The sequence below is a fragment of the Ascaphus truei genome, chromosome 4 (genome assembly GCF_040206685.1).
Source record: "Ascaphus truei isolate aAscTru1 chromosome 4, aAscTru1.hap1, whole genome shotgun sequence".
NCBI lineage: Eukaryota > Metazoa > Chordata > Amphibia > Anura > Ascaphidae > Ascaphus > Ascaphus truei.
In genome coordinates this window covers 15,302,047-15,324,075 of record NC_134486.1, presented here as the reverse complement: position 1 = coordinate 15,324,075, position 22,029 = coordinate 15,302,047, and the positions used below count along the sequence as shown (strand labels likewise).

Sequence of the window (22,029 nt, the reverse complement as noted above, 5' to 3'; positions counted from 1 at the left end):
TGTTCGAAGAAAACATTGAATAAAAAAAACTTTAATAAACACATTGTTTAAAAAAAGGATAACGAAACAAATATCATATGAAGAACAAATAAGATAAACAAATGGTATAACTATAAACCTCCAGAACAAAAAAGAAAAATTATTATAGAAGAAAAAAGAAGAAAAGGAAGAACAAATGAGAATATAAATAAATTATATGCAATATGCATGGTGCAGTGATTGTCAGAATATAGTAGAAGATGTATAGCCAAAAAAGAAACATCCATATAGGAAATCTATATAGAAAAATATATTTTTTTCATATTGTCATACCTACATACACTGACAACCCTACACCCAACATATATAAAAGTGAAGTTCCAAGAGGATACAAAAACCCTCCGTCCTATTAACAAAGGAAAAGGAAAACATGCATGTGTCAGTTAATGGTCAACATAACCAAATCAATAGATCAGCTAACATAGATATATGTTAATCCACATATTCATGGCACATACATATTTGCCAATATAGAAACTGCACAAAGAATAGAAAATAGAAATATAACTTAAAAAAAAGGAAAAAAAGATAAAAGATAATAATAGATAATAATTCTACATATATAAATATATGTTAACTCAGGGTGAGATAGAAATCTGCCAGACCTATGACAGGGTCAAGGGTCAAGGGTCAAAGCAGAGATCGTCTCTCCCTAAGAGAAAAAATATATTACTTATAATCAGATCTACAGGAATCCTGAAAGATATGGGGATTATATTAAAAAAAGTTTTAATAACTAACACACCAGAGACATTAAATGATTATAATCAAAAACATTAGAACATCTGATAATATCCCAGAATGACAATGGAACACTACAGACCAATATGTAAAATTTACAAACAATAAAGTGTAATTAACATAAAAAATATATAAAATATATACTTTTCCCAACTATATAAATTTGTAAAATAAAACAATTTTTTTTTAAAAGTTTTATTACAAAAAAATAATTACAAAAAATGAGTAAGATCCCAGTCTATGTTCATTCCGTGAGGCATTCTGGTCCTTAGAGTAAAGATCCAGAATGCCTCACGGCGATCCAGCTGTAAGGTCCTGTTGCCACCTCTTGTCAAAGGTGCAACCATCTCAATTCCTTGGAAGGAAAAGTTGTCAGGACCGCCCCTAATACAGCTGGAAAAATGTTTTGAAACCGGATGACTGAGATCCCCATTTGATATGAGTCTGAAGTGTTCCATCATTCTGATCTTAAGACATCTGGTTGTTTGACCCACATATTGACATTCACATCCGCATGTGATTAAATATACAACAAATGATGAATTGCAATTAATAAACATCATATTTTTATGAGTTGTTCTATTCACAGTGGAAGTGAAAGTTCTACCTTGTTTCATTTTAGGGCAAATCTTGTATTTATTGCATCTAAATTACCTCCTAGGGAGTTTCGAATGTTTTTCAGCTGATGTTTTAAAGAGACTAGGGGGCCTATGCAGAGAGCAGCGCTATTTCGAAATTCGCCATTTTTTGGAGAAAATCGCGCAGAAAACAGCAGAAAATGGCGAGTTCCGAAAAACGCGCCAATTTTTCTTTTTTATTTCTAAAACTCGCCTCGCGGCTGGCGAGAACCTCAATCTCGCCAGTTTTAAAAATATCCTAATGCAGAGAGGCGCGAACGGCATCTAGCGGCTGTTCGCGCCAATAAAATGGCGCGATTGTCTCCTTTTTGCCTCGCCAGAAAAAATTGGCAAGAAGCTGCCGCTCGCGGCCATTGCAAAGGGAAAAAAAAGGCGCAAATTTGTTTTTACACGTTTCTGAAGCGCGCATCTCGCCAATTTAAACTCGCCACACGCATCCATGTTAAACATAGCAGAATTCGCACTTTTCTGCATACTGTATGGAGAATAAAACTCTCCAAAAAAGCTACTTTTTAATAAATTCGCCAATTTTAAAATTCGCTGCTCTCTGCATAGGCCCCTAGGTGAGAGAGTATTTGCTAACGTCCTAGCTTTTTTAAAAATAACTCTAGTGCCCGAAGAAACTATAGGTCTGAGAACAGGGTCTAACGACAAGATAGACCAATGTTTTTTCAGAATGCGTTTAATCTGTTCTCCCTGAATACTAAAAGATGTGATGAACAATGGACAATCATTTAATACAGTTTTTTTAGGGGACCGTTGGAGCAAACATCTTCTATCCATAGAGGAAACTTCCTGTATTGTTTTTATTAGGTCACTATGACTATAACCTCGCTTAATAAAGCGATTATATAGGTCTTTAACCTGAACGTTAAATAGCTCATCTGTAGAACAATTGCACCGGAGGCGTATCATTTGGCCCTTCGGAATGCTTTTAATTAAGGCTTTAGAGTGGCAGTTGTTCGCACGTAAAAAAGTGTTTTGTGAGTTAGGTTTATGAAAAACATCAGTATTAATTTTTAGTGAATTATCAATATACAAGTATAAATCTAAATAGTGTATATGGTGATAATTATAAGTGTACGTGAATTTGAGATTGAAATCATTAGTATTAAGTGTATTAATAAATAATAATAAAGTGGGGACATCACCCTCCCAAATAAACAATAGATCGTCAATAAACCGCCGATAAAATAAAATGTGCTCCCTATAAATGTTCAAATCTCCAAACACGTGGAACGACTCCCACCAACCCATAAAAAGATTGGCGTATGAGGGGGCAAAGCTTGTCCCCATGGCCGTTCCATGCGTTTGGAGATAATGAACCCCATCAAACAAAAAATAATTGTGAGTGAGAAGAAACCAAATTGAATCCAAAATAAAAGCAATTTGTGCATGTGATAAATCAGAACGACTCAAAAAGTGTCTAACAGCTGCCACCCCGTGAGAATGAGAGCTTACAGTATAAAGTGACGTAACGTCCAGGGTCACCCATAAGCAGTTCTTTTTCCAGACAACACATTCAATTTGTTTAAGGAGATCTCCGTTGTCTAAGATGTAAGAAGGTGATAATTGTACCAATGGCTATAGGAAACAATCCACGTACCGTGAGACACCATCTCCCAAAGAATCAATGCTGGATATAATAGGTCTTCCAGGAGGGGAGACTAATGATTTATGAATCTTTGGGGGATGGTGAAACATGGCCGTGGTAGGAGTGGAGTTATAAAGAAATTCCATATCAATATCATTAAGGATACCCAACATAGAACCCTCATCAAGGAGGTTCCTCAATTCAGCAAGAAATTTAGGGGTAGGGTCAGATTGCAGTACAGCATAGGAACAAGTATCACAAAGTTGGCGTAAAGCCTCCCTGTGATAGTCATCCCTATGCTGCACTACAACCGCCCCCCCTTTATCAGCATTTTTAATAATAAGCGATGTATTGGCTTTAAGATCATTAAGTGCTTTACGTTCACCTATAGTTAAATTGTTGCCAAAGTGAGTATGTGAGGGAGAATCAAAAGTGAAACCCTTATGTAAAAGAATTAAGTCTCGTTCAACGAGACTCTCAAATGTTGACAAAAATTTGCCTTTCATGAATGAGGGGAAGAAATGAGATCTCCTCTTCAAACCCGATTCTCTTCTACCTCACTGCCGGGAGCCAGGTGGTTAAAAACCAATAAATGTATTAATCAAATAAACATCACCCGCAGGGGTAGTGCCACCCACCTACGCGTTTCGGACATAAGTCCTTTAACAAGGAGTATAATCCAATGGGGCACTGGACTGTACTTAAATATCCAATATCCCTGTATTAAAATAATTGAATTTCGCGCCAAAGCGGCTCCTAGCATGACGCGATAGTCAGGGTTCTCGTGCCCGCATGCGCACTGAAGATGTGCATGCGTGCGCCCCCGAGCAACCTCCGTCGCGTCCGCACGTGCCTATTATATTCCTGACTGGGGTGGATGTCAGCCGCACTGCACCAAGCCCCTCCCACCTGCCCGAGGCTCCCGGGTGAAGAACAGAGACCCATGCCAGTGAGCGGCAAAGACACACTCTTCCCAATCCCCCCCATGGCCATCTGTGCCCCTCCTCTCCTCGGGGGTCATCGCCCGGCAGGCACTGAGCCCGACACCCACGGGCATACACTCACCATCCAGGAACAAGGACTGGTCTCCATGGAAACCTGTCAAAACAATAACAACAAGGCGGGGGAAGTGGCTAAGTCCTCCCATAAAATAGAGACCTGTCATAACAGGGATTGGCACGAACCACAATAAAAAGAATAGCATAAAACAAGTTAATACAACATGAACATTAAATATATAAACTCATAATTTATACATAAAGTCCAGTAAGACCATAATAGAAACAAATAACATCTGTAATAAAACCTCCTAACAATATTATACTAAATTTATATAGAAACATAAATAAAAACTCTAATGGAGGATAGCCCTATAATAGAGGATATATAAATAACCTTCAACATCTTAAGCATTTATTCAGTTAATAGGGTACAGAAATATCTGGTTAATTAAAGAACAACTCCCTAAAGTGCAGGTTATAGTTAAATGCAGGATACATGGATATGTTGCCACCTTAAATATTAAGTTCAAAACTTTTAAGATGTAATAATGACTACTAATTTCATGTGGAAATGAAAGAAGGGGAAAATGGGAAAAGGGAAGGGGAGGAAGGGGGAGAGGGAAGGAGAAGAAGGAAGGAAGAGGATAAGGAAAAGGGGGGGGCGAAGGGGAGGGGGAAAGGAGAAGGAAAAATGGGGAAGTCATCACTTTTTGGAAAACCAACAGAAATATATAAGGATCTGTCAGGAAAACACAATTGAATCAGATAAACAGAACAATTCCATATGGATAACAAGAGTGGACTCCACATAAAGAACGTAAAAATGGCATAAATTCCATTCAACATTCAGACCACAGGGGGCCCGGGTCCTCAAAATGAAGATCCAATAGGCCTCCCTGCGGTCCAAATGATTGAGTCCATCTCCCCCTCGTTCATCCAGGGAAAACTTTTCAATTCCTCTAACTGTTAAGTTCCTAATACTCCCTGATGTACATTCAGAAAAATGTTTAGATACAGGATGTGAGCAATCACATTTTTTTATTAGTCTCACATGCTCCATCACTCTTATTTTAAGAGCTCTAGTCATTCGGCCAACATACTGTAGTTGGCTCCGCATACACGTTAGAATGTTCACGACGTATTGCGTATTGCAATTAATATAAGATTTGATGGGAAATTGTTTACTTGAAGGGGTACTAGAAAAATGTGAAGAGGGTCACATATATTGACAAATATGACAGCCCTCACAACTGAAGGAACCCCTAGTAGTGAAGGTCTTGGTCACTGCATGTGAAGAGGCCACATAACTGGGGGCTACAACGGACTTAATAGTTCTAGCTTTACGGTAAACAAAACGGGGCCCATTTTCTACATATTGGACCAGACTCCGGTCCATACAAAGAAGATCCCAATGTTTGCATATGATCAGTTGGACCTGATGGCTTGGTCTATTAAATTGTAAAATGAATAAAGGGACATCATCCCCGTCCAGTCTTGTCCTGTCTCCAACTTGACCCTGTTTTCTACTACATTTGTTTACAGGCATACCCCGCATTAACGTACGTAATGGGACCGGAGCATGTATGTAAAGCAAAAATGTACTTAAAGTGAAGCACTACCTTTTTTCTACTTGTGCATCTACTGTACTGCAAACTTCATATACGCGCGCATAACTGATGTAAATAACGCATTTGTAACAGGCTCTATAGTCACCCCACTTGCGCACAGCTTTGGTACAGGTAGGAAGCCTGTATTGCAGTTCAGGACGTGCTAACAGGCGCATACACGAGATGCCTTTTGCCTATTGGGCGATATGTCCTTAATTGCGAGTGTACTTAAAGTGAGTGTCCTTAAACCGGGGTATGCCTGTATAATCTACCTTTTTCTTCATTGAGGATTTTCCAGCTCTACCTCCATACGCCAGGGTGCCCTCACTTTGTGGACTCAGTAATACAGTAGCTGTCTATCCATCGCTAACACTTCATTAAAAGTCTGTGATAATTCCTCATGTTTGTATACCCTTTGGATAAATCTTGAGCACAACTCCCCAGACTGACGGACAAAATCCTCAGTATTGGAGCAATTTCTCCTCAGTCTGAGGAATTGGCCTTTGGGGTTACCCTTTATGACTGCCATAAACTTTTTTTCCATGGAGACCTGTCATTTTTCCTAGATGGTGAGTGTATGGCCGTGGGTCTCCGTTCGTCCCTTGGGGGCCTCAGGCGGGTGGGAGGGTCTTATTGCCATGCTGCTGACATCCAACCCAGGCAGTGATATGATAGGCGCGTGCGGATGCGACGGAGATTGCTCGGGGGCATGCGCATGCCATCTTCAGTGTGCACGCGGGCACGAGTTCCCTGATGTGTGCGTCACACTAGGAGCCAGTTTTGGCGTGAAATTCAATTATTTTAATACAGTGATATTGGGTATATAAGTAGGGTCCAGGGCACCATTGTATTATACTCCTTGTTAAAGGATTTATGTCCGAAACGCGTAGGAGGGAGGCAATACCCCGTGGGTGATGTTTATTTGATTAATACATTTATTGATTTTTAACCACCTGGCTCCCTGGCAGTGTGATGCTGGTCTCTTCTTTTTGCATTGGATCTTCACATTAGCGGCTTGACACGCCATCAGGGACTCGTGGAGGCTCAGGAGTGGGTAAGAAACTAGCTTTATTTCTCAATGTTTACATGCAATGAGAGAGAAAACACAATAGTGTAATTATTTTTGTGTCAACTATTGCAGATATAAAGATTTGACATGAGCTTCACCATACTATAAACAGCAGTGGAAGTGTATGTAAACACAAAGTGTGCGTCAAGCAAAGTTCCTCTGGCTCAGATAGCCCGCAGCATACAGCTATCATTGAACTTGATAATTCAAGGTAGGTTATTTATCAACAAAGGTACTGGCAGCTCTGTGTCCCTATTAGAACAAGTGAACATCTAACTCCTCTGCAATACTCAGGATTAAGTATGCAAGTCGCTGCCAGTAAATTGCTTGCTTATTCAGCCGTCCCGCTGCTTTATCACATGGGGACGTTAGCGCTATGGTGTCACACACCAACGCAAGTTTCACGTCCAATAATTGACAGCATAGAACATCACTGTGTCTGGGGTATCCCACTGTAACGCATGCTCACCACAAAGAAGCGCGACAGCAGTGCTGAGGTAGGGAATTGAGTAACACCAACCCACAGCCACGCGGGCACACCTAGAATGTAGATTGGTTGTACAAGCAAGGTCAGGAGTAGGGATGTGAGAGTAGTAGAGGGTACCTGCCATATCAGGATTGGAGAGTAGTGGATCGTCAGGATAAGTAGCCAAGTTCAGGATTGGAGTGTAGGGGATTGTCGGGGTACTAGCCAAGATCAGGACTGGAGACTGGATGATGGTCGTACGAAAGCTGGATCGGAAGTAGAGCGGTGCGGAGTCCAAGGTACATAGCAGGGACAAGCAGCGGCAGGAAAAACAGGCAAGGCAGGAGAAACAAGAACTGAATGCAGCATGGCACAGCGTCACACTAGACTATGCTGAGCAATGAAAGTCTGGAATAAGAGATTATATAAAGGGAGATCCTCCAATACAAAGCCAGGGTAAAAACAGGAAACAGAATCCTATAGGCTGCTGATGCACACAGGTCACAGGACAACAGAAGCAGCTAGAGACACCCAGCTCCCTGCCACCTGAGACATGATAAGACCTGGTCACCCCTGCAGGGCACAGGTAAGACTAGATCTGGCCTGGTGTCTGGGGGCAGAGGGGCGGAGGGTGCAGGGTAGAGGGAATCAGGGGCAGGTGGCATCGGAAAACAGCATGATAGGAAGATCTGCATGTTACTGTATATGCTGTATATATGTATATCACGTGTTCAGTGTTAACAAGAAAAATCCACATTGCAGTACTTTCAAAACAATTGAGAGCCACGCTTGCATCGCGTTATAAGTGGATTCCCCAAAATTATTCAACCAGTCAAATGAAGTATTAACAGCAATCTGTACATTCCCTATGGAATCTATTGTTCCTTGAGATCTTACTTCTCTTGTGTTTTCTCTTACAGTTCTCTCTATCAGTACTTTCTACATTTGATTCACCCATATTTGTCTCTGGCAAATCCAAATGACTGTAGGTGCACTTGTAACAAAATGCCTTTTCAGTGTTAATTTTCACAGGAATTTCTACATATCTAAATATAAGTTAAATTCGCTCCGTTTGTTCATCGGTGCAAAAGTTAAGCTCTTTTTGAGTAAACTGAATTGTGCACATGTTAACTGGAACTCAGACAGATTATAGATTCCATTCTCTTTCAGATTCTCCTCTGTGATTTCAACTTTTTCTGTTTGGGTACATTTTTCCCTTTACCTCTCCTCCCGCTGGGACATCCTTGTTCTCCCCCCTCTGAGCCATGGTAGAGCATCTGGAGACTGGATCAAAAACCAGAAAAGAAATGTGCCCATCTCTACTTACTAATTAGCCTATAACACAAGCAATATGTGCACACATTTTAAATTTCTTACACTTTTTCATGTGATCTTCACAGTTATGCCTTCCAGTCTAAATTTTCCTTACCAGTGCACATATTTCTAATTATGAACTAATATTGAAAGTCAGTAGAGAATATTTTGAAGCTTTATTGCAGTTCCAGTATATTGTGTGTTTAGAAGTGAGATTGCACTGTTATAGCAACTAGTAGAAACAACACAAAGATGAAGCACAGCAGCTCAGAAAGAAGGAATATCCATAGTGAGAGTGATTTAGAGAGATGTTGAACAGGTGGAAGAAGAGGTTGCCAGATGCCCCATTGTTTAGAATGAATTAGCACAAATTAAAGTTATGCAGGTTTCAATCAGCTATTGAAGCTCAGCCAGGAACTTTTACTCCTAGATTACAGAACTGAGGTTGTTTATGTAGAAAGACTTGTAGAAAGTGAACAATTGTAAGGGATTGATAGCAGAGTAATTATCTCACTAGACCCCAATTTTTTAAAGCTCCTTCACCTTGAATCAGAGTTAAGTCCCATTCATTTGCACTGACCCATAACAGAGTTTGATGAATATGGTAGGCTATGTATCACACTGATGATAAATAGGCATTTACACAGTGCAATCCTTTCCTTGTGTCAGTATACAGTACTTAAACTTATAGTTGCAAAGGTTAATGCAACTTCAGGCCTCGTGCATTTAATCAGTATGAAGAAAATGACAGAGATTCCATTTTTAATGCAGTAATACAATTATTGTCTTTTGTATGTTATTGATGTGAATGAGGAAGTCCTTTTAAGTTTTTGAGTAATGGCCAGAACCCCTCTAGTTGATATCTGAGTTTTTTAGGTCTGTGTTTAAGAGAAAAAACGTACAAATACTCTATGCCTGCAAATAGAAAGTCATAATATCACCTACAGCCGGGGTGCGCAAAGTTTCCTACATGCGCCCCCCTGTCTCCTCTCCCCTCCGGCTCGCACACCCCCTCCCTGCACAGCTCCGGCATCAAATGACGTATCGGGGGTCATGGGAAGTCACGTCCACTGCGTCATTTGACGCCGGGAGGCAATGGAGACGCGTCGCTGGAAGGAAGGTAAGTAAAAAGTGATAGAGGACTTGCGTGATCCCCGGCATTTATTTTAAATGCTTTCAGGGGAAACATGCGGCCCCTGTAACAGCCATGACCACCCAGAAAATCTTGTGCCCTCCCTGTGGGGCACGCCCCCCACTTTGCGCACCCACTGATCTACAGTACCAATGATGTTGCATCTATCTGTTAGCTGCAGAAGCCATCCTGGTCCTTCTGTCATATTGTGTCCAACGGAAACCTATTCTTACCTTGTGAGAATAAATGCTTGTATCTTGGAAACAGGGTCTCTACAGAGGCTAGGGGGATGCGGATCATCTCTGAAAGATAATTGCAAGAGCAATTTCCTCCCTCCAAAAAATAGAGACGTGTGGACTGTTTATTTAATACAGAAAAATGTATACTTGCTCTGAATTCCTGTTGTTGGGAAAAATAGCTATATATTTTCAGTGGTGCATTGCATATCTGTGGAGGGATCCCCTCAAACCATCACAATTTCCAACAATAAAAAATAAAGCAGATGTAGTCATATTTGTGATGTCCAAAAAGGTCCTCCAACCATTTATTAGTATACAAGAAGACAAGCAATAGAACAACATTTCCAGGTAAAAATAATTAAACCTTTTTCAGGTGTATAGAGATCAAACGTGCAAGATCAGTGTTTAAATACAGGTATACATTTCCCACAATCCAGTTCTAATATGTACAGCAAATGTTAATTATCTGATGTCATTAATCACATCCCTTTAAGTGACGTCAATCATTTCAAAATCCAAACTGGATTAGCCCTCTTGCTTTTGGAGTGCATTGCACAGGTCCGCTCCATTTTCTCCTATGCTCGGCGACCTAATGGTTCAGTCTGTCAGTATTGCTGTGAGGCTTCAGATGCTATGTCTGTGTATGATAGGAAGTGCAGCCAGCTCCAACAGCAGCTGTCTGACGTCACTGTAATGGCTGCACAGTGCAGAGAGACACTGATCAGGGGCACATGTGTGTCCACAGGGACTATTTAAACCTCCTTGGATGGACATTATGATTAAGCCTGATGAAGGGGCCAGGAGGACTTGAAACGTTGCTCTATTGCGCACATACTGTATAACAGGGTCTGCTAACATTTCCTATCTTTGTGTGTCCTTATCTTTTCTGTGTTGGTTCTTTTTTTTATACATTAAAGAAAAACTTGGTGAGACCAAAAGCAAAATGTACAGTACAGTACTGTATGTCCTTAATTATTATTTTTGAGTGCTGATCCAGTTTGGGTTTTGTACAGTTATATGCATCTTGTGGTGTGGATGCAGTATCATAGCTCATCTAGCTGAATTGTGTTAGACAGGATGAGTGCTAATTCATTCTATTTTTGTATGTAATTCATTTCAAACATCAGTAGACTTGCTAATATGTTATGTTACTACTATATAATGGCTATCTTAGTCAAAGTAGCATCACAATCATAATTTGTATCAATTATATAAAAACAATCAAATTATCTTTTTGCATTCAGATCTAAATGTTTCAGGTTACACGAATTGCTAATTTGTTTTCGGTGTTGGATAGAATAGTAAATCTATACATATCTAGTATCCGTATAATTAGGGGATATAAGGCAATACTATCCAGAAACAATATTATGAAAAGTAAATAGACAGCCCCTCACGCCCATATTTATGACAGCATATCTTGGTCACATGATATGAAATCAACCCAAGGTGAGAGATACCAATGAAAAGCTTAACAACGAATGCTGAATAGTTTTGTCACCACGCAGATGGCAAACACCCCTGGCACTAAACGTGTTAATAACAGCATGCTAATTTGGACAATTCTAACATTATGTACAGAGTTTAAAATTCTTAACTAAGTTCCCTCTAATGCAAAATTAAAGCACATTATACTAACCCTAAAAGGAAATAGATCAAAATTGTTTTACTTTAGTATTAAGTATATTTTGGTTCCTTTAAGTCATAACTTTCTTTGGAGTATATTAGATGTATATAAGAAGACACCAACCATAATTTTTAATTTTTTGTGGTTAAATGGGCTTTAGTGTTCAGCTCAGGTCTCATTAGGATAATATAGCACTTGGGAATGAAGATACAGCACAGAACTCCTGCACTGGAGGACAGGATGGCAAATACCTCCACGGCCACCATGTATTTGCCTTTGGTGCTCAGATATGCTGGGATAAAGGAGACCCAAACACTGCAGAACACCAGCATGCTGAAGGTGATATACTGAGCTTCATTGAAAGTGTCTGGTAAGTTCCTTGCTAGGAATGCAACAATAAAGCTTGAGAAAGCCAGAAGTCCCATATAACAGAGGGCGATATAGAATATAGTGACCGAGCCTTCATTACACTGTAATATCATCTTCCCAACTTCTGATTTGGTGTCATAGTCTGGAAATGGTGGAGAGTGAATTAGCCACACAATGCAAATCACAACCTCACCCAGTGAGCAGAGGAGGACAAGACAGCTGGATACTCTGGTGCCCACCCACCTCCTCAATTTGCTGTCGGGTTTCATAGCATTAAAGGCGATGACAACTGTGATGGTTTTTGACAGAACACAAGACACAGCAACAGTAAAAATAATCCCAAAAGTCACTTGCCGTAGCAGGCAGGTCACCTTCAGAGGACGACCGATGAAAAGCAGAGAACAGAGAAAACACAGCGCAAGAGAGATAAGAAGGATGTAGCTGAGGTTCTGGTTATTGGCTCGTACAACTGGAGTGTCCTTGTTCTTGATAAAGATCCCCAGCACTGCAACAGTGACAGCAGAAAAGGAAACAGCAAGGACTGCAATACCGCCACCTAGTGGTTCCTCATAGGAAAGGAAATCTATCATTCTTGGGATACAAGTATCTCTCCTTATATTAGGCCAGTGATCCTCAGGGCACTTCAAACAGTTTTCCATATCTGACAAGAGAAAATAATAATTACAAATATTTATAACATTACATTTTATGGAAACATTTCAAACAGTTTGCTTTGCATTAGCATCCATACCTCAGCATTACTAACGTGGTATCATTAAACATACAAATCGACAAGGGTCTGAGAACAGATAACTATACTCAATAAGCAAAAAATGTACATTATGTTATTAGCTCAAGATTTCATACCCAATGAACAAAAAAGAGCCTGCCAAGGAACCAACTGATGAGGTTGATATATAGGGGCTAATTCTAGTAGCCTTGATAATTTTGCTGCTACATCGCAAGGTTTGGCATGTTTTCGCTGAATGGTTTGTCAGATGAGTTACCACGGTATTCAGAAAGCTCTGTGACCAATCTCAAACCATGAGGCAGGAAAGTGCCCAAACCGTGCGGTCAACAGCGATAAGATCGCAAGCCCCACTCAAAATTCTCCTTAGTGCGATTTGGCCCAGCTGCATAGAGAGAGCCGTCTCTCCCTGTATATATCTCGCAAGCGATCGCAGAGTTTTAATAAAAATGTTAATACTAGTGTACGTGAGCAGGGGGCCTCAAGGAGCAGAACCGCGTTGATTTAAGCACTGGGGACCCCCTGCTTCCCTGTTATGGGCTGCCGGTATCTCCTATGAGTTTAAATGTCCTAGTCACGTGACTAGGACATTTAAACATTGTATGGGGATGCCGGCACCCAATAACGGTGCCTGTATCTCGGGAAGCAGGGCGTCCCCGGATTTCAAATCAATGATGTTCTGCTCCAGAGACCCCCTGCTCACGCACACTAGTATTATTTTTTTTTAAAAACAGCTTAATTACCATATCATGTATCCGCTAATGCAATGAAGGAGTTAAACTTGAATAGTCTTTTTATTGGGGGGCAGAGAGGGGGGATGAAGGGGGTAGTAGCCCAGGATGGGTGTTTAGGCCTTCCTGGTAGGTTGCGGGAGGAGCTAACCCTTTCACCAACACTGTGGTTGGAACCGCTATGGTAACGAAGGGGTTAACCCGCTACACACCCGGTAGGCCTAAACACACACCTTTTTGCAACTAATCCCTTTACCCAATCACTCTACCCCAATAAACATAAATAAATGCAACAACCCTACTACCCTCCTCCTCTACCCTCAACAACCTCCATCCCTCCCCCCCAACACATACAGTACAGGATTTGGCAAAATGACTCTTATCCCGATATGGATAATAGCTAATTTGCCCATTCTAAATAAAACATTAGCCAGCCAGCATAAATAGAGTAAATAAAACTTGCACTTAACAGTGCCAATATGAAGGATGTCCTCATCATCATCCTCCAGGTCCATGTCCTCCATTGGCAGGAAAAGAACAATAAAAAATACAATCTAATGGCCCCTAACTCCTTAATCACTGTAGAGGTTAATAACCGCTATAGTAATTAAGGGATTAACACCCTTCCCACTATACCCACCCAGGAGGCCTAACCACTCACCTGGGGGCCTCTATCCCACCCTCTATCCATTGATTGGCACAGTGGTACATCATGCCCATAAAATATGGGAATGATAAGCCCCTATAGCAGTCAATGGGCAACAAGAAATAAAACAACCTCACCAAAAAGATTCAAGAATAAAATAAATACACAAGCACCTAAACACCAGGAGAAGAAAATAACTAAAAAGCCTAGCCAACACATCAATACAATTAATCTAACACCAAAATAATTTATGAAATTAATGTAAGCTCAAAACACAAGAATAATACCATTAAATAAACACCTATCCAACAGAACAATTAACAATTAAAGAAATGTAACCCCTAATCAATCCTAAAATGTAATAATAACAAGCCCTACAAATACATAACAATTTAGTCATAACAATAAACAGAAATAGAAAAAATAACAATCAATTCAAAACAAGCATTTGCCAAAAAATGCATTGGAGCCTATGCACTAAAGGGTCATAAAAAAAATCATCGGGCCTTCATTACCTGTCATAACAAAATTCACAAAACGGGCGATTAGCCGGTGATCTGATGAACGACCCTCTGAAAAGGCCTAACCCATCTCTCTCTGTGCAAATATCGCCTGAAATTTATGTGTATAAATTTAAATTTTGTTAATAGCTTAGATGAGCAGGGGGTCTCCTGAGCTGAACCGCATTGGTTTCAGCTTCAGGGACACCCTACTTCCCGAGATACAGGCCCCGTTATGGGGTGCCGGTATCTCCTATGCATTTTATTCCCATGGTCACGTGACGCGGACATTTAAATGCATAGGAGATACCGGCACCCCATAACAGGGCCTGTATCTCGGGAAGTAGGGGGTCCCTGAGGCTATCCGCTATGGTAATGAAGTTTACTGTAAATGCATTTTTATTGCATAGGGCTCATGCCGGGGTCTCTGGTGCTAATATTATTGTATATCAGCTCAAGAGATTCCCGGCAACAATCCTATGCAGGAAAAATGCATTTTTTTTCTAAGTCCCATCTCGCCGCTTCTCTACAGGTTTCCAACACCTTTAAGCCAACGTTTTCTGGCGTGAGGATTTTGTGATATAATCACCATTCTAGAGCGGCGATAGGCGTTCATAGCCTAATCACTGCTACTAGAATTGCGCGAGTTTATGAACATGCCGAAAAGCGGTTATAGTGACTTAGCACCGCTGCCTCAGTGATTTTTTTATGAGCAATTGTTTTTGAGCGATTCAGTCTTTTATCACCCACTTATCACTGCTTACTGAATAGCAGTAGGCATTTTGGGTGATAAGTGCATGATAAGTGGCTTATGAACGCTTACTGCATAGGCCCCATTGTGTGTTACTGTATTTATCTGCACTCTAAAGGGGCACCGATCAATACATTAGCAGTCAATGGGCAATCAAAAACATTAAAAAAAAATACAATAAAAAAATCTGAAAAAATAAAATTACATATATTCAATATTTATCTTACTGTACATTTAGAATTCTTCGCCTTCCGAATCCAGCGTATCAGGAAGCTCTCAACCCAGGACATCATCCGCCATCATCTCCGTGATGATCAGCATCAGTTAAAAAAATCTTCTTTCTTCCATCTTCTTTCTTTGTGATCTAATGTAACCCATGGTAAGTCCAAAACGTATGTTGACTCTTTGGCATCTTAAGCTAAAATGAGACTGAACAGGCCTTATACTGTATAAGGCTTGTGACATCACATTTTAGGGTCAGATGGTACAGGTCCAATCCGATTGGACGCTGTATCAAGTGACAGGCTTTAAAAAAAATAAGAGTATGACGTCATCTCCAAGGGAGGTACTTCACCATCTTAAAACCACATGTGTGATATCACATGTACTACAGCGAATGGGATTGAAGACAATAATATTGGTTCCTGTACCATGTGATGTGTTCCATTTTTTAACAAAGGATGTAACATCACTTTAAGGGATTATGTCACATCCATAAAAAAATAAAATAGCCTGTCACATCATACATCGCCTAATCGAATTGGACCTGTACCATCTGACCCTAAAATGTGACGTCACAGGCCTTATGTAAGGCCTGTTTCGTCTCATTTTAGCTTAATATGCCGACTAGACAACATCCATTTTGGATTTAACATGGGGAATGGATTACAAGGAAAGAAGATTCAAGATGGCAGAAAACAATTAAAGAAGATGAAAGAGGATGGGAAAAAGAAGGTTTTTTATACCTGATGCTGATCGTCACCGAGGATGGCGGCGGATGATGTCTTTGGTTGAGAACTTCCTCATACACTGGAATTCTGAGGGTGAAAACTTCTAAAGGTACTGTAAGACAAATATTGAATGTATGTACAGTAATTGTCTTTTTCAGGTTAATTATTGAATTTCGTTCTTTTAAGGTTTATTATATTGCCCATTTATTGCAATTATATTAATCTGTGTCCGTTTAGGGTAAACATTAATACAGTGATAGCCAATGCCTTTTTGGGTAAATTCTTACTTTCTATTGAGTGTTATTTTTTTTTATTTCAGTTTATATTTTGGCATACTGTACATTGCTTGTCATTTTCATGGCTTGGTTTTATTATTGTTTCCGATAGTTTATTGTTTTTTATTAATTATTTTGTGTGTTGGCTCCTGCTTTCAATTCATGTGTTTGATAGTGATTTTCTTAATTAATTAATTTGTTGACTAGTGGTTAAAATTAATGAATTTATTTTTGGTTACTGCTTTTATTTATTATATTTGCTGGCTAGTGTTTGTATTTCTTGAATTGTGGTGTTAATGTGATTGTGTACATGTTTGATTATTGTTTTTTTTGACATTCATGCTTTTTAATTAGGGTGACCATTGAGTGCTATAGTGGCTTATCATGACCATATTATATAGGTATGAAGTACGACTATAAAATCAATCAATGAGTTCAGCGTGCGTTTAGTGGGCCCGGGGTGGGTGGTTAGGACTCCAGGGTGGGTAGCGGGGAGGGTGGGTTAACCCTTTAATTACTATAGTGGTTATTAACCTCTAAGGTGATTAAGGGGTTAGACGCCATTAGATTGTTTTATGTCATGTATTATTTCTGGCAATGGAGGACATGGTCCTGCAGTATGCTTATGAGGACACCCTTCATAATGGCAGGGATAAGTCGAAAGGTTTATTTACTTAATTTATGCTGGCAGCCTAATGTTTGATTTAATAATGGGCAAATGAGCTATTATCCATATGTGTATTTTGCCCATTACTGTACTATATGTGTTGGGGTGGTAGGGGGTGGCAGGGAGGTTTATTTATTGAAATGTATGCCACATTAATTTGTTTTTGCAATAGGATTGATCCTGTGGGCCAGGGACCACCCGAGGATCCCCGGACATTCATGGGGACCACCCGAGGACCCCCGGACACCACAAGGGACCACCCAAGGACCCCTGACACCCACAGGGACCACCTAAGGACCCCCAGACACCTGTGGGAACTACCGAGGGCCCCCAGACCCCCATGGGAACCACCTGTGGCCCCCCAGACACCAATGGGATCCACCTGAAGTGACGGTGAAGGGGTTAACCAGGCACAACAATAAAGGTTAAGCCCACTTGGTTAACTCTGACTCATGTGTTGGGGTCCTAAAATGTCAGATCTGGGACCCCAGATGTCGAAAATACATTGTTGAGACTGTGTGCAACGTTTGCGACATTAAAGATCTATTTGTCTTTTACCTTTACTAGGGTGCTTGGATCGGGAGATTTCTAGGCTGCAAGTTTCAGGGTGGGTTTGTGTGATGGTTCAGGGGATTCCTTCCCCTCTAGGTTTCCCTGACATTCCGCTCATGCCTGCCTCTCCTGTCCCTTCCTTGCCCGTTCGCCCCTCTGCGGCAGCCTCTGACGCTCTCTCGGCATCTGCACGTGCTCCCCGCAAGACACGCGCACCTTCTCGTGCTCCCATTCCCCATCATGGTGCTTCCCGCTCATGGCCCCCCTCGGCTCCCGTTCCTGCCTCCTTACCTCCTGCGGTCTCCCCTCCTGTCCTTCCTTCACCCTCGGCAGATGTCCCCGTGGCGCTCAGCGCGCCTCATGACGCAGCCTGTGCGTGTGCACTCTTACCTTACAGAGGGCGCGCACACACGCTCCTCTTGTAGGCTCTCTCAGACCCCTGGCTCCTCCTCTCATACCCTTCAGGCTATATCCCTCACTGGCTCACCTGTCTCCTCCTCTTCTCCTCCTCACCTATCCCTGCTGTCTCCCACTTCACCTTCTGCTCCTCCTCTCTCTCCCATTGGTGTTCCCTCCTTTATAACCCCTGTCTGTCCTGTCTATAATTGCTCTGCATAGTTCTTGGTAACCTCTGTGTGTGCAGTCCTATGCTTGGCTCTCCTGTGTTTTCCAGCTTCTGTTCCTGCTCCTGCTTACCCCTAGATTTCCCTGGCTTGACCTCTGCTTGTACTGGATTACCCTGCTCGCTACTGCCCTTGGACCCTGCTTACGAATACGACTCTGCTGACTTCTTTGACAAAGGCCTGAGGGCTGAAACGCGTCAGAGGATCCATCAGCTACACATGTCTGCTGCAATAAACTTTTTTTAGTCACCACCCACGTCTACACCCTGTCTGCTTTACGGCTGTGCTCTGCTGTGATTCCTGCTGCTGCTGGAGGAGTTTCCCTGCATTTCCCTGCTGGACTGCACGCCGGGTAGTCGCTGCTCCCGGAGGAGATCACCGCCAGTCACATGACCGCCCCACGTAACGTCACAGTCACGGAAGGGTTGGCGGTGCAACACTGAAGATACTGAGGACCTAGCCAAGGCGCTTTTTATTCTCCTAACCGTGAGTGTCTGCAACAATTGGTGCCCAGAGCTGGGCCAGTTGCTATATCGTGCTATATATTCACACATTATGTATTCATGTCTGCAGCGACTACCAAATCATTTCTGATGCACCTGATGGGATAAATTGTTTATCAATTTCTACTAGTCCACTGTTTCCCAGCAGCTTGCTAACCTCTCCCTTCAGGAGTCTCCTATGGTTCTGTCACCTCCTGTTGCTATGACTTATGCTAACGCTGGACCCCGAATTCCACCGCCTAATCGTTATGATGGGGACCCCCTCACTTGTCGCGGTTTCCTTAACCAATGCGAGGTGCAATTCGAAATGTCTCCCTCTCAATTTCCTACTGGCCATTCTAAGGTGGCTTACATCTATGCTCTGCTCACCGGTGACGCCCTCGCTTGGGCCTCTCCCCTCTGGGAACACAAGAGGGAATTGACACAAGATTACTCCAAATTTAGGCGTGAATTACAGCAAATATTTGACACTCCCGCACGGCGCAAAATGGCCGCATTCTCTCTCTTCCATATTTCACAGGCTCCAAGATCGGCTGCCAAGTACGCGATCTGCGTTCCGTACCCTCGCCGTGGAGACACACTGGAATGATGAGGCGCTCGCCGCCGCTAACTGGCATGGTCTCTCTGATACCTTGAAGGATGATCTTGCTACTCATGCCTGGCCTTCTTCCTTGGAGGAGTTGATTACCCTCAGTTTACGAATGGACCAGCGCACCCAGGAATGACGGCACGAGAGACACTGTTCTCGTTCTCTTTTTTCCCCTGTTGTCTCACACAGGTCGCCCTCTTCGCCTCTCCTGGCGTTGGACTCTCCGGAGCCGATGCAAATCGGTAGCCAACAACTTCGGGCCGCGGAGAGAATGCGACGCCGTCAGAATTGACTCTGTTTCTACTGTGGTTCTTTGGAACATCGCCTCCAGAACTTTTCCCTGAAGCCGGGAAACGGGAACACCCAGTAAAGGTAGAGGCGCTTCTACTGGGTACATTCTCTTCTTGCCCCTCTATCCCTGCTTCCTGCTACTCTGGAGGGCCCTGACCTCCTACTGGAAGAAAAGGCCTTCATTGACTCTGGATCTGGCAGTAACTTCCTGGATCAGACCTTTGCCTCAGAGAACCAAATTCCTATGGTCAAGAGAAAATCACCTATTGGTCTCGAGGTCATTGACGGTCATGCTCTCCAGCCAGCATTTATCATCTGGGAGTCCATTCCTCTTACACTGACCTTGGCCGGTGGTCATAAGGAGGTAATTGTTTTTGATATCTTCCATTCTCCTACCGTTCAACTTATTTTAGGATTGCCTTGGCTTCAACTCCACAATCCGCGCATTGATTGGACCGGCACCATGCCTATCCAATGGCCTCCTTCCGCTGAGTCTGCTTCTCCCGTTCCTCCTGTTGCGGTTCTTGCCAGTCTGGATTCTGTCCCTTCCAATCTCTCGATTCTTCCAACCGTGTATCATGAATTCCTGGACGTGTTCAATAAGGTACAGGCTGAGGTTTTACCTCCCCATCGTCCATACGATTGTCCTATTGATTTAATTCCAGGAACCATTCTCCCAAAGTCGAAATCTTACCCGTTGTCTGTTCCTGAAATGGATTCCATGACGTCTTACATCAAAGAAAATTTGGAGAAAGGATTCATCCGCAATTCTACCTCCCCCGCTGGGGTACACTTCTTCTTCGTGAAAAAGAAGGATTGATCATTAAGACGTTGTATCGACTTTCGTGGACTCAATAAAATCACGGTAAAGAATCGGTATCCCCTTCCCTTAATCTCTGAACTGTTCGATCGCCTCCAGGGAGCCTCTATCTTTACCAAGCTTGATTTAAGAGGGGCCTATAATCTCATCCGCATAAGGGAGGGGGACGAATGGAAAACCGCGTTTAATACGCGATCTGGACATTATGAGTATCTAGTAATGCCCTTTGGATTATGCAATGCTCCTGCCGTCTTCCAAGAGTTCATGAACGACATCTTCCGGGATGTATTGGGAACATTTGTTATCGTATACTTGGATGACATTCTCATTTTTTCTAGAAACTTAGAGGAACACATTCACCATACCAAACTAGTATTCTCTAGGCTCTGTGCTAACCGCCTATACGCCAAGATGGAGAAATGTTTGTTCCACCAGACATCTACTGCCTTTTTAGGCTATATTATCTCTAACCAAGGTTTTTCTGAGGACCCAGAGAAGGTGAAGTCGGTTTTCGACTGGCCGCTGCCAAGTTCTCTCAAAGCCGTGCAGCGTTTTCTTGGTTTTGCCAATTATTACAGGAAATTCATCCGTAATTTTTCTTCCATTGCTCTCCCCATCACTGCTTTGACTAAAAAAAGTGCCGACCCCACGTCTTTGTCCTCCAAAGCTATTGACACATTTGAATTCCTCAAAAAAGCCTTAGTCTCTGCACCCATCCTACGTCCTCCTTATACTGTACCTATCTTCCCTTCACTTTGGAAGTTGACGCCTCAGATGTGGGAGCCAGTGCAGTTCTTTCTCAGAGGTCCTCCCCCCAAGAAAAACTCCCTCCCTGTGTTTTTTTTTCTCGGAAATTCTCGTCTGCCGAGAGAAACTATGATGTTGGGAATCGTGAGCTACTGGCCATTAAGTTGGCTCTTCAGGAGTGGAGGCATCTTTTAGAAGGCACTAAGGAACCTATTGCCATCCTCACCGACCACAAAAATTTGCTGTATATTGAGGGGGCTCGTCGTTTGGGATCCTGTCAGGCCTGTTGGTCTCTTTATTTTTCACGTTTTATCTATACCATTTCGTATATTCCAGGTACCAAAAATATCAAAGCAGATGCTCTCTCTCGCCAGTTCGCCACGGAGAACGAATCCAATGAATCCACGGAACCTATTCTTCCTTCCAAGTGCATAATCTCTGCCAGTCAGAGATTTCTCTCCTCAACAAAGGGTTGAAGTACGCGCCCTCCATGGGCATTGATCTTTTTGGAACAGTTGTGGATGTACACAAGTATGTCCGCAAGTTAACTTTAATTTTTTTTTTTCATCAGCATGATAGTGGAGACAAATCTCTGACTGAGACTTCTCCTGAGGATCTTCCTCTGGGGAATTCCATTGGCTCTGCCTCACCCCAAGCAACTTCTGATACTCCCCCTCTTCAGGTTTCTCTGGACTCTTTTCAAGATATATGTGCCTTGAGAGACTTGGACGATCTTGCTGAACAGGGTAATTATGTTGAGGATTCCCAGACCTATACTTTTGGTGACTGGGGTTCTAAGT

At 42.2% G+C, this 22,029-nt stretch overlaps 1 protein-coding gene across 1 annotated transcript in view; it reads right to left on the bottom strand.

The window, feature by feature from the left end:
* Positions 1-11,598: 11,598 nt before the first annotated feature.
* LOC142492234 (vomeronasal type-2 receptor 26-like) overlaps positions 11,599-22,029 on the bottom strand; it is a 76,803-nt gene continuing 66,372 nt past the window's right edge. The window contains exon 4 of the mRNA XM_075594903.1: positions 11,599-12,497. Coding sequence (XP_075451018.1) covers positions 11,599-12,497 — 899 coding nt within the window. The remainder of the gene's footprint in view (positions 12,498-22,029) is intronic.